Genomic DNA, 12,833 nt, shown 5'->3' on the forward strand with positions numbered 1-12,833 from the left:
GCAGCCCCACTGCAAAGCTGGTGGGTTTTTTTTGACGTTGAAAGATCAAAAAGAGAGGTTTCCCCGCCCCGTCGCAGCCGCAGCATACCCAGACGTTCAATGGTCAGCCACAAAGAGTGGAGCGGGATGTGCCGTGGCACACCCTGGGCAGCTCTGACTCCCGTGGCCGGCAGACGCTGACCCCGCTGCCCCGCGGCTGCCTACCTTTCCAGTTGCTTCCACGTGCTCAGTTTTCTTTCCTGAAAAAATAAAATAAAACAAAATAAAATAAGAGCAGCTGTGAAATGCAGCCCTGGGGCTCTGCACCTGCAGCAGATACAGGAGAGAAGTATCCTCTTGGGAGCTCTGCACGTCCTGCGCACATCTCCCTCCCTCTCACCCTCTCAGAGCAACGTGCGTTTGGGATGGAGCCCAGGGCACTTGTGGGCTCCTTTGATTTATTCAGTGGCAGGTGAGCATCTAAGCAAGAGCTGAGCAAGGGCCTGAGGAGCTGAGCAGCCTCTGAGGGATGTGGAGAAGTCCCCAGGAGGTGTTTTCTGCAAGGGAAAACCCACCAGGACCTGCTGCAGGAGCACCGAGCAGGCAGCAGAGACTTCTGCCTGGGGTTAAACGAGCTGTGGTTCGACAAGATTGTGTGTCTCGTGTCCTTGACACGTGGGTCTCAGGTGTGACCTCCAGGGATGTCCCCAGCCACATCCCACACTGGGCACAGCGATGACGAGGCCAGTGCCACGTCCTGGCCACCCCACCCAACCTCAAATGACAACCGATCCAGCCGGAGTCCTACCCGGGTCTGGTGGAGCTCCTCATGTGTTTGGGCATGAATTCCCCTCCCATGCTTGCTGCCGTTCAGGATTAGCCACTGTTCATCTTTCTTGGCGTCACCTGAAGCAAAATCCTACATGTTCACAGACTGGGGTTTATTTAGTTATTCCCAGAGCCTCTACAGCACAAGGAACATTTTAAGCTTCACAACAGAACAGACCACTGAGTTTGTAGTGCCCCACCACCACCAGCCTGGAGTAAAGTGCCACGGGGAAACAAGAACACCTGCTCTCACCCACAGAGGAAAAAATGTAACGTGCACAAAGGGGAGATAAGTGCCATGCTCCACTGCCTGCGGCTGCATGAAGGATGCCCACAGCCTGGGACTTGCATGCCTTTAGGCACTGAAAAACAAAGTTAAATGTTAAATACGGGTTGCTTTCTATGTTCCACAAGTCTCTCATGCACCTGCATGCACAGCAGTGCAGCCGGGGCTACAGGCTGCTCCGGTGTTTTAAGCGCGGACCCTTGGCATGTCAATTCCAGCTGCCGCAGTGCCCACAGGCTGGGACAGAAGATTCAGCACAGGGTGGGAAAGACTCCTTAGGCTGTGGAAACTCATTCTTTGCTTTACAGAAAGCAAATTTTTAGTAAAAGCCAGATTTCCCCAGCATATTCCTCCTGATGAGCAAAACCACCCGGAAAGCAGGACTGAGGAAGCCTGAACACTATTAAATGGAGACGGAATACAATCCTGAAACCCGTTGCTTGATACCCGGGTTGGGGGTACAATGTTTAACCAACGGAGCTCAGGGATTATCCCATCCAACTGCTCCGTTGGTCTCAGTGGTGCCAGTAACTCTGAAGCTCACCAAGACGAAGTATCCTCAAGGGCAGCTGCCGTGGTGTCGGGAGGGAGATGCGTATTTGTGCCACAGTAAAGCAATTCGACCAGTGCCTGGATAATCCACTTACCCTCCAGGACTAAACAGCTTGCCCTGAAGAACTGCTACATCTCATCCATCTAAAGCATTCTTCATCCCACAATAAAATTAATCCACACAATTTAAGAGCCCCAAACAAGGGCAAACGGACCCCGGAGTCTTCCTCCCACATAAGCCAAAGGAGACAGCATGAACGCTTCCTTTTGTGTAGGGTCTCGCTCATCACAGCCAGCTGCAAGATGCTGCTTTAGCCACACACAGAGACCCAGACAGCAACTGGAGCCAACAGCCCCCCTCCCAAAACCTCCTGGGGCTACAGATGGAGACCCAAGGAAAGGGAGACGGTGCCCAGCAGACTGGGGAGTTTCCTGCCTGCCCTTGCAGCGTGGGAAGGCCGATGCCAAGAGTGCTCTGCCGAGAGGAAAGAAAAGAGTTGGTACCATTTGAAAAAGGAGTCGGCTGTTTTTTATTAACCAGTGAAGTGGGCCCAGACACTCACGTATGGGAGAAAAAGCAATGTGAGGAGCAGGCCCAGCCCCAGAAGTTGTGGGGTGCATGGCCCAGGCTGCTGCTGAGCTGTCTCCACGTGGAAAAGGACACCCGTTTGGGAAAGAGGGCACAGCAAACCCCCAGAGCAGAGAAACTGCTCAGCAGGATGCAGAGAGCTGGGTGGCACTCAGGAGCTGAGCACAGGCACGGAGAACCGACGCAGGGGGGACAGCAGGGACACTCCCAGTCTAGTTGCAGTTCTTGGGCAGGCGATAGACACCTCCAGAGTAGATGAGTTGCTGGTCCCGGACTTTTTTCTGGAGGAAACCTTGCAGCTCTTGTATATCAATTTCTGTAACCACTGGGCCTGTCATCACAAACATCTTCAGCATGCTGTGAATCCTCTCCAAGGACAGGCTCTCGAGGTTGGTCAGCATAGCCTGGATGTACGTCCAGAACAGCTGCAGAGAGGGACACACAAGCAATAGTAAATCACACTGACATCTATACCATGAAGAAAAGGGGCGCTTTAGCACCCCATATCCCAAAAGCAGAGCAGGGCTGTAGCTGGTAGTAAGTTCTGCTCTCAGTCGAGAGCTTGTGGTCATTAAACAGAAAATATCCACGGCATCAGGTGTTGGGACACACAGCTAGAAAGCCAGATTTGACGTGCAGTACATGCATGACCCTCAGTGGATAAACACCGGTACGACACCTCCGTGTTGCACAGTGGCACAACACACACACACACAACATGGCACACGGGTTGGAAAAGCACTGGAAGTGTCCAGGAACCACAACACAGAGAAGGCAAAGGTCCAGCTCTTAGTGCTGGGTAAGCCTTTTTGGCAGTCTAAGTGCCAAAAAAGCACGGCTTGGGTGAATCCAAATAAGTTAAGACTATTTTCAAATATGAAATCATGTCTCAGACTTTTTCTTTTTTTAAACTGAAAGAAGAGATTCAGAGATGTCCAAATGGTTGCCTGGCTCAGCAGCCGGGCACTTTTCTGGAGGGAAGGCTGCAATCCAGCACCTGCACCAGTGAGCATTAATCAAGAGATACCCACTTCAAAAAATCCCTCATGCTGGACTTAGCCACTTACAGTGGAAAATGCAAATCCAAAGTACAAATTGAATCCATCATTTTAATCAGATTCCCCAAAACCAAAAGCATAGGAGGTTTGCATTGTCCTGCCGGCTTTGCAAGCAGCCAAGACACATGGACGGGTACCTGCAGCTCTTCCTCTTTCTGGTCAGCCTGCGATGCCATGGCAGAGTCCCCCTCCTCATCGCTGTCTATCAGAACGACCTTCTCCACCTGGTCCTTCTGCTCCTCCTCAATCACAGTGAAGGTGCCTTGGGGCTCTTCACGTAGGACACCCTGCTGCAACCACAACGTCATCTTACGCTTCAGCGATGTCACGGGCACCTTGAGCACTTCACTCAGCTCTGTCAGTGTCCACGTACCTGTGGAGACCACAGATATCAGAGAAGAGAAGAAGACACCTGCCCACCCCTGGCACGTCAGGACTTAATAAGAGGATGGGGAAGGCTGGGGAGGCCCTGCCAGGAGCAAGCAGACAGGGTGCTGAGCTGTGGCCCCGCTGGGTGCTGTCTCGTAGGAGAGCTGGAGACCTGGCTGAGCCCTGTGGTAGATCCAAGCCCATGAACCAGGTCTTGGTCCTGCTGCCAGAGCTCTAAGAGCCTTCAGCCGCCCGAGAAACACGGCCTTCCCACCCACCCACAGGAAGCACACAGACACGGGTGGTAACGCTGAGTCTCTGCCACAGCACTCACTCTTAGTCTGGAAGTGCAGAATGATGGCAGCATGCACAGGAGAGACGGACAGGGAGAGGGTGCGATCTGCCAGCTCCACGTCCAAGCTCACCAGGCCCAGGTGGTACTTCCAGTTCAGGGTCCTCATGGCCTGGGAAAGAGGGAAGCAGCTGCTCACAGCAGATCTTCTAACAGGAACCACTAAGTGTTGCGTTATTGCAAATGCCCCTCTACCACCATGGCCAGTTGCACTCCATACACCTCTGCCAGATGCAAATGCTGCTCCCCTCTTCACGAATCGCCCAGCACTGCCGCCACCCAACCATCCCCTACCCCCTCATGAGAAAACATCCTCCTCAGCACAAGTTGTTGTTCAGCCCTTGCCCAAGACCAATGCCCCTCTCCTGCCTGAAAGCCAGTCACTCAGCTCTCTGGTAGGGTAGGTACAGGTTGAGGAAACACTAGAAGACCAACTGGGCCACTCAGGACAAACTCATACTGGAAAATAAATACTCATCTGGGGCAGGATTTCCTCAGAAGAGGAGCAATCTCTTCTGATACTGCTGTGAAAAGAGCACTGCTTGCTTTGAAGGCTGAGGATGCTCAAGGAGGTTGTTCCCTCCTTGCATGCCCTCCTGCATACTCTGCTAACTAATTTTTTGCAGGCACAGAAATCAGCTGGCATCCACGCCTGGCACATAGCTACAGCAGGAGAAGAGACAGGACCTACAGCTATGAGCATGCCAGCCTCATGGCATGTGTCACCTGGAGTATAATAACAAGTTCAAGAAAGGATATAGAAAACCAAGCCTGAAGTGGAGTCAGAGCACAAGTGGACAAGCAAAGAGGAACATCTGCATGGGACACCAAATTGTGTTCAGGTTAGCTGCAAAGAACCATCTGTACGAGCACACAGACACTACACTGGTATGACAGCTAGATCATCCATGCTCCACATGTGTGCTCTGCACTCCACCATGTAAGAAGCTGCAAGATGAGAAAGCCGAGACCACAGCTCTGGCAGTGACCTAGATCTCTCCTTGACTTCCAGACAGATGCTCCTGCTTCCAACCCATTCTGTATGTGCAGAGCAAGATGCACCTCAGCCTTCTCTATTTGACTAACTGCCATGATCAAGTGCCTGGAGAACAGAAGAACACTGCACAGTTGCTTGCATTTGCTCTGTATGCCTCTCTTTCACCTTTCCATGCTGTTTATAAAGGCATGGATTCAGTCTTTGTCTCAGCCACAGTACAAACTGACCAAAAACGCTTGCACCTAAACTGTCTAATGTGGAGTTCAGGGACCCTCCAGAAATGACTGAAACAACGCAGGACAGACCACAGACAGAAGAGGAAGCAACATTCACCTAACTCCAGACTAACAGTGAACCTTAAAATGAGACCATATTAAGAGAGCTTCTTTTTAAGAGGACAAACAGGGGAGAAGAGTGCCAGAGTACTGAAGAAGAGAGACCCACCAGGGACAGGATATCACTCTTACTACTACAGAACTTAGGCCAACAAGCTTAGACCAGACTTAAGATGCCTAAGAAATTCCACCTCAGTATCCATTTAACTAACAAATACTGACATACTTTAGAAAACTCTCTTCCCTAACTGCAATCACTACGACGACCCAGGCACCCCATAAAGAGATACACCCTTCTTTCAGCAATAGCTAAGCTAGTGCAGCTTCTAACCCTGATCCAAAGCTGAAGAACTTTGGGATTCCACAGCACGGGGGTACTAGCAGCTAAAATTTAAGGGATGTAAAAGGGGACTTTGCAAAAACTATGCTATGTAACAAAGTCTGAAGAGCATACACCTTTTTTAAGGAGGGTTAAGGTTGCCTCACCTTTAGTTTCTCATACTTCTTGGAATAGGCTTCCATGGCTTCCTTGACCTGCTCTGGAAGCTCTAGCTTCTCCTCTTTCAGTGGTGGCCAGAACTCACTCGACAGGATAACAGCAACAAGGCTGAACGGTGGCCTCTCCTCCTCTGGGAGCTTCTCTTCCTCATCACGAATGTTGGCATTAATGCGTCGCGAGTCAGCCATATCCTGCAAAAGGCAAAGGAAGCTCAGGCAGCTCCTTCTCTTCCAAGTCAGTGCTAACGGTACAGGAGAAGCTTAAACAAGGTGACTAGCGCTGTGTCCAGATGATGATGGGGACATTGGAAAGGATACGATCATGTGTGTCTAATAGAAAGTTTGCTACATACTCAGAAACATTTGCGGGGAGGTTGAGGAAGGGCTTACAACTCAACAGTAGCCTACACTGGAGTCCCTCCAGACCTGTGTTCTTCCCATGGTACTCCAAGTGAATTAAACTCCAGAGTCCCAACCCTGGAGGAGCTGGAAGAGCCCAGCTGTTCAATGCCAGAATACTGTACTGCAGGAAGGGCAGGAGAGACAACAGCACCAGAGCAACCATCCCCCAGAGTCGATAACCCAACCTACACGGCTTAAAAAACAGACACGATTTTGAATGCACTTCTGGCTGTCACAAATCGGCCCCCTCACTGGGATTATGGGAACTCCACTTTCTTAAAAGACCCTTTTAAGGTCACTTCTCAAGTCCCTCCCCTTCCCCAACAAGCTCAAATACCCAGGACTCGAATTTAAATTAAAAAAAAAAACAAAAAACACTTACTTTTAACATGACTTCACAATAGTGCATCTGAGCTTCACCAAACCGCAGCTTCAGCAGCTCCACGTTGCGGATTTCTCTGATAAGAGAAACAACAGGTTGGACACAGGTCTCTCAGAGAGACGAGCCTGGCTGGGCCTCCACCCCTTGCAACACAGCCAAAAAATGTAGTCCCTGGCACAAGGGTGCTCCTCCTAGGAAGCCCTGCAAGGCATGTTATCTCAACAGGATGTCTCCTAACATCTAAGTGAGGAACAGTCACTTCCTCTGTAGCCCAGCAGCTTTTTGAAGACCTTCCTATCGCTTTCGTTTGGACAAGCATGGCACCTAGCCATCTCCCTTGACAACACAGTGCAACCCCAGTATTTGGTGAGCCACTTGCCTGAGACTGCCCATCCCAGACGCGGCTTGCCCTAGCCGCTTTTCACAGATAGGAAAACCACTGCAACTGTTGAATCAACAGACATAGTTGCAACTGAGGTTTCCTGACGCTTCATCCCTTTTTCTTCCTTTGACACTTTCTGCTGACCCTAAGCAGCCTGTGCAGGTTGCGAGGACCACCAGAACATGTGGGATAGAGCTAAGAGGGTGACGGTGCCTCCAATTTCCTACACGCTGCCCTATTACTGCCAGCCAAGGGCAATACTGAGCAGGAAGCAGCTCAAGAAGAGGTGAGCACATCAAATTCTAGATACAAACCCAAAGCTGCAGAGGAAATGGCCAAAGATATTCCTGGCTCCAGAAACAGCCGCTTGTAGGACCGAGTCTGAAGCACCCCTTTATCAGGTGATTTTACCATGGAAAGCCCTGGGGTTGGGCACTTGGACTTCACCTCTCAGCACTGTAGTTGAATTGATGTAGCAGCCGGTCAGCTAGAAGCGTGCGGTATTCGTTGATAAACAGGTCCTTGCTGCCATAGATGCTCACCAGCAGGCTGATGATGTCTGAAGATCGACGCTTGGAACTTGATTTTCCTAGTGAAATCCAGCAGTCGACAGTGCAAGATTAACAAAGACCTGCCCCAGCTCAGCTCAGCTCTAGAGGGGATTGGCAAATGGGCTGCTCAAGACTACAGCCCACCAGGGAAAACAGCAGGCTGCCAGGACTTCTGGTCTTGGCATCTAACCTGGGTCTGCATCAACTGGGTCAGGAACCCAGTCCCCTGGTTCTGAGATGTCATCGTCACTCTCCTGGCCGTTCTCCAGGGTCACCGGGTCAGCTTTGGAGAGCTCGTTTGCAAGATCACCGGAGCCCTCAGCATCCCCTGTGAGACCAGCCACAATCTGCCGCACCGTGTCTTCCCGAGTCCTGCGAACAGGCAAGACAAATAGAGCAAGGGAAGGGGAGGAAAAGGGGATGGGTACAACTGCCCTGCAAGCCTCTTACCTCAGATACTTCCTGATGGGCTCGCAAGCGACCTCCAGGATAACCATGGAGGGGTCAAGCTCCCGCAAGGCCTTGATGGCTGAGATATACAGAGTGATGATGTCGGATGTGTTGACTCCTACAGGAGAGGGGCAGAGGGAGTCAGAGTCCCAGAGCACAGACTAATGGCTTGAATGCAAGGAGCCTGGATGCTCCAAGCCCTCTGGTCGATCTATGGAGTCGGAGGCGAAGGGCTTGCTGTCCTACTGCCACAGCCAAAGGGAGAGATCAGATCCGTATGTCTGAGAAACCAGTTCCAACCACCAACACAGGCTCAGAGACTACCATAAATCAGCTGAGCCCTGACTGTGCCTCAGGAGCTCGGACCACACAGAGCAAAGAAGCCTTTACTCACCTGGACCAAAGCTAGTCTAGCTCAGCTCCTCACCGTGCTGTAAAAATGAGGCAAAAAGGGGCTGGGACATCATCAGCTACTGCTGTCCATGGACACTCGAACATGGAGAGCATGCGATGTGCACGGTCTGACTGCCTCTCACTCATCAAACAGGAAATCAGATGATGGCTCTCAGTAGATCCCCACTCATGCCCAGGCTCCTTACAGTGTTATGACATATGTGGTGATATAAAACCCACCAGGATGTAGAAGTCGCATTTCCAGAGCACTTTTCAGGGAGCTGAGCAGCTGCTGCCTCTGATTAGTCCTTTCCAGGCAGAACTTGAGGTCCTCCACAGCAGGTTTCGACTCTGGGAAATCTACAAACCAAGCAGTGATCAGAAACAACGCTGTACTCCATGAGAAGGCAAGAGAGAGAGTGGCACATCAGGAGATGAAGACAGATATATCATTCATCTAATCCAAGTCCAAAAGTGAATGAACACTGAATGGGTCACACCTACCTCGAATAATGCTGAAGAGCTCTTCAATGCGCATGCTGGCGTAGATGCGATAGAAGAACCTTTGGACGTGGCACCGCCAGCGCTTCAAGGTGCTGCTGGCCTCTGGAGAGGAACGCGTCAAGGGACCATCTTGCAGAAAAACCCTGCTAAGCCAGCCAATCACTTTCTCAATCCACTGCACAAGGAGAGGGAGAGCACAGAGATGGTGAACACCACAGCTGGGTGCACAACCATGTCCCACACTTAACCCATCACCAGGCAGCTACCACAGCAAGGAGAAATGGGCAGCAAGCCAATGAGAGCATGACCTCCAGCTGCTCTCCAAATGCACCCTGGCCTGGGCTGTAGCTGGGAAAAGCCTACCTGAAAGAACATGAACTTCATCTAAAGTTACAGGACATAGGCTACGCAGATGTGTATGAGAAGATAAGGGGTGACTGAGGACTGTGCCTAGGCGCTGGGCTCCAAAAAGGATAGGGTATATTCAAAAACTTGCAGACTATTCTATTCTTGCAGAATTCCATTCCATTCTATCCTTGCAGAACTATTCTCTTTATGAGAATATGAGTGAATTGCCTGTCACACCATTCTTGCCCCCAAATTTCTATGATTCCTGAAATCAATGAAGAGCAAGCAAGCCACCCCAAGGACTCACAGACAACCAACCCAACTCAGGCACTTGAAACCAAGACCTCAAATACCAGCCTAGTCACTGAATAATAAAATAAAAACCTGAACAGGAAGCATTGGAAGGTGAATTTTTTATATTTTGAGATTTAGTTTTCTACAGAGAAATGTGTAATTGTGAAATTTCAAAGGTACTTAACTACAGTATCTAGATGTTCAAAATAAATGCCTTTTTTTTTTTTCTTCATTTCCCCTTTAAGGTGGTAAATACGTGGTAGTTCCTGGGACAGTATTTGAGCATTAATAGCTACTAGATATTAGTATTTTTTGATAACCAGATTCCAACAGCCTGAAACAAAAATGCTCAGTCAACGTCTGGTTTGTTGATGTTAATTATTAATCATCTACTCAACTGAGGAAACACTGAAGAAATGCACAAGTTCTGCCAATTACAAGGCAAGATGAACCTGAGAACTACAGAACACCTGGGCATCGATCTGGGCAAAACTGTGGAAAAGCTGATAAAGAATTCCCCTAAAGGACAAAAGGAGAGGACTAAACCTGATGCAAAGCAACTCGATTTTAAGGAACGCAATTAATACCAAACCAACCCATTTTTCCCCATGAGTTGATCTTCTCTGAGTGCTCCTGTTACAGCCTGATTATCAACCCACACTCCAGACTGCTGCTGAGGTGTCCGACAAGGGGGGGGTGCTGTCAGCACTTGTACTTTTAGCAAGCTCTTTCTCAGATTTCTCCTATTCTACCTTTAGCTTGCCAAGCTTATGATTTTTTTCTTAAAATTATCTCTTCCTAATTCTGACATGCTCCAATATTCTGTGGCCAAACACGCTGGCCTTCCTGAAGAGGGGGGAGCAAGGGGACCTTCTGCAACGTCTGACAAGTGGAATGCAGCTGTATTTTCTCTGGTGCCCTTAAAATATCCTTAAACAATCTTCAGGTCATCCAAAAGCATTTCACATTAGGTCCAATAAAGAAAGTGTTGCACAGCAACTAAAAGGAAGTAAATATAAAATGACTGCCCATGTTTGCAGACAACAAAAACGGCCGGCATGGCAAACAGCAAGGAAACTAGAGCAACCACAGCGAGCAGTCTGGTTTGCATGGCAACCTGACTTCACGCATTGTTCTCAACACAGGCAAAGGCAAGGTCATGCATCAAGGAACAAAGAGTGCAGGGCAAGCCTGCAGAGCCAGGACTGTATCCTGGAAGAGCCATAACCCAGAAAAGAATTTTATTTTAAGGTCATACTGAGTAAATAGCCCAACATGAACTCAGTTTAAGGTAGCAGCAAAACAACTGGGTAGTTGTAAGGAAGGATTTTAATTCTGCATGTGGCCCTCTGGTGAGATCAATACCAGAATATCATCTCCCATCCTCGTTTCCTATTTTAAAAGCGTGCTGAAAAATTGGAAAGAGGACAGAAAACAGCCACACAAATTCTAATTATGGCCCCACCTATGCAGAGGGAGGGTCCTCTGCAGGCTGGGTGGCACTACATATTCTTGTAGGCTGTAAAACGGAACCACAGAAATTCCCTCATTACTACGGACATCACCAGGTGAAATATAATGGTCCATCACGCACAGGTCAGAGCAAACCTTCCCCTCCAGCATAAAAATCAAAATGGGGAGTTTTAACCACCTCTTCTGCCAGGGATGGTGGGAGTCATAGCCCTGGACCAGGTGTTTTCAGGTGGAATCTGCTTTTAGCCTGAGGTGCTGCTAAACCAGTAACAGGAGCAGCTGCACCTCTCCAAAGGAAGGGCCCTTGCTGCCCGCACGCCTGCCTTACCTCTTGGAACTCATTCAGGAAGGAGTGCTCGTATTCTCCCCTGCATCGCTGCTCCATCCTCTCCTCTATCATCCTGTGCAAGATGGTCGTGACAGCATCGGCGCTGACTCTCTCCAGCAAATTCAGCCGGTGGCTACAGGCACAGACAGTGACCCAATTCAGAGCGTATGGAAGCAAAGGTACAACCACATAAAGAAAATCTAACTACCTGAAGGCACCTTCCTCCCTGTGTGCTCCACAGATGCAGGCTGATAAATGCTCTGATAGCCCACATCAATCTACTACATATATTACACATGACACTACTGCTATCTCATCTTCCTTAGAAACGTTATTTTCTAGCCATCAAAAACTTTTTCATTTAGATGAGTTTGCTTCTTTGTGGACAGAAGGCCTCAGAGCAAGAGGAAGATATTCTCTTATGCAGGGAGAGCAACTTTCTCTTTAACGATCTGCTCTAGTTCAAGCACCAGTTGGCAACGAGCTGCAGAAACTCTGTGTCAAGTTCTCCACCCTATACCATGATACAGCCTGACCTCACACGTAACTCCTCCTGTTTTCAGGTATCAAGAAAACCTGCTGCTGCTCCCCATCCAGACCACCTGCTTGTTCTGAGCGACAGCCACCCCCCCGTGCCGTACGTACAGAATGTCATTGAGTTGCTGGAACTGCTCCATGGCTTTGGGGCACCAGCACTGCTCTCTCTTGCTGCTGCAGCCCGCACACAGTGGACTCTCTCCTCCGCCCTCCTCGGTATCACTCTCCTGCTCGGTCTCACTCATGCTGCTCTCGCATTCACTCGTTCCATCTTCTCCTTTCTTCCACTGCCGCATGTATATCCTGAAAGTGCGGCTGTAGAATTGCTGGATCATTTCCTGGAAGGATTTGGTAGTGGAGAAGAAAAGGATAGCTTTGAACATGGTGTAGACCTTCTCTTGCAGCATCTGAGCGCCTGTCCCCAGGAGCAAGCCTGCCTTGGTCCACCTCTCCAGAAGCTCCAGGCTGTTCAGGTAGGGGTCCAGGCGGCACTTGAGAAGACAAAACGCGTCCAGAAGGAGCGAGGAGCATTGGGGCTCTTCAGCTGTGTTTTCATACTGGCCGATACAGTTCCAGAACTCGGGAGCTATATTTGCCTGAAGGTCTGTCTGCAGCACCTCGATGAACCACTCCTCCACGATCGAGTGCAAGTCGTAACACCGCAGCACGTCCAGGGCTGCCCGCAGCTCGGCATCCTTCAACAGCCCCACAACATCAGACCTCGGTGCTGCCTGAAAAGCAGAGGGGATATCAAGTTAAGCACGCATAAAGATTTCTCTAGGAGGTTCTGTGGCAGAAGAAACTGCTCATCCCAAAGAGCAGGGACCAAATGCACACAGACTGTGCTGTCACAGTACCAGGTGGATACTGTTCCTCCACCGAGACCTACTGGGGTCTCAGCCCGCTGCTGGAAGCCAAGCGCCCACCTCCCAGGCCCAACACCCCA

General features: G+C 49.9%; 1 protein-coding gene across 1 annotated transcript; it reads right to left on the reverse strand.

Moving 5' to 3' along the window:
- Positions 1-2,418: 2,418 nt before the first annotated feature.
- ANAPC2 (anaphase promoting complex subunit 2) lies at positions 2,419-12,618 on the reverse strand (the record flags this gene model as incomplete). The annotated part of the gene is made up of 12 exons (XM_009700717.1): positions 2,419-2,659; positions 3,430-3,665; positions 3,996-4,125; positions 5,832-6,035; positions 6,628-6,703; positions 7,457-7,598; positions 7,751-7,932; positions 8,011-8,128; positions 8,644-8,763; positions 8,908-9,082; positions 11,351-11,483; positions 11,996-12,618. Coding segments are annotated over 12 exons (2,352 nt in total), but the record flags the coding sequence as incomplete, so codon positions are not given.
- Between the last annotated feature and the right edge of the window lie 215 nt (positions 12,619-12,833).

This window comes from Cariama cristata, unplaced genomic scaffold (assembly GCF_000690535.1).
Source record: "Cariama cristata isolate BGI_N322 unplaced genomic scaffold, ASM69053v1 scaffold9255, whole genome shotgun sequence".
In the NCBI taxonomy this organism is placed as follows: Eukaryota; Metazoa; Chordata; class Aves; order Cariamiformes; family Cariamidae; genus Cariama; species Cariama cristata.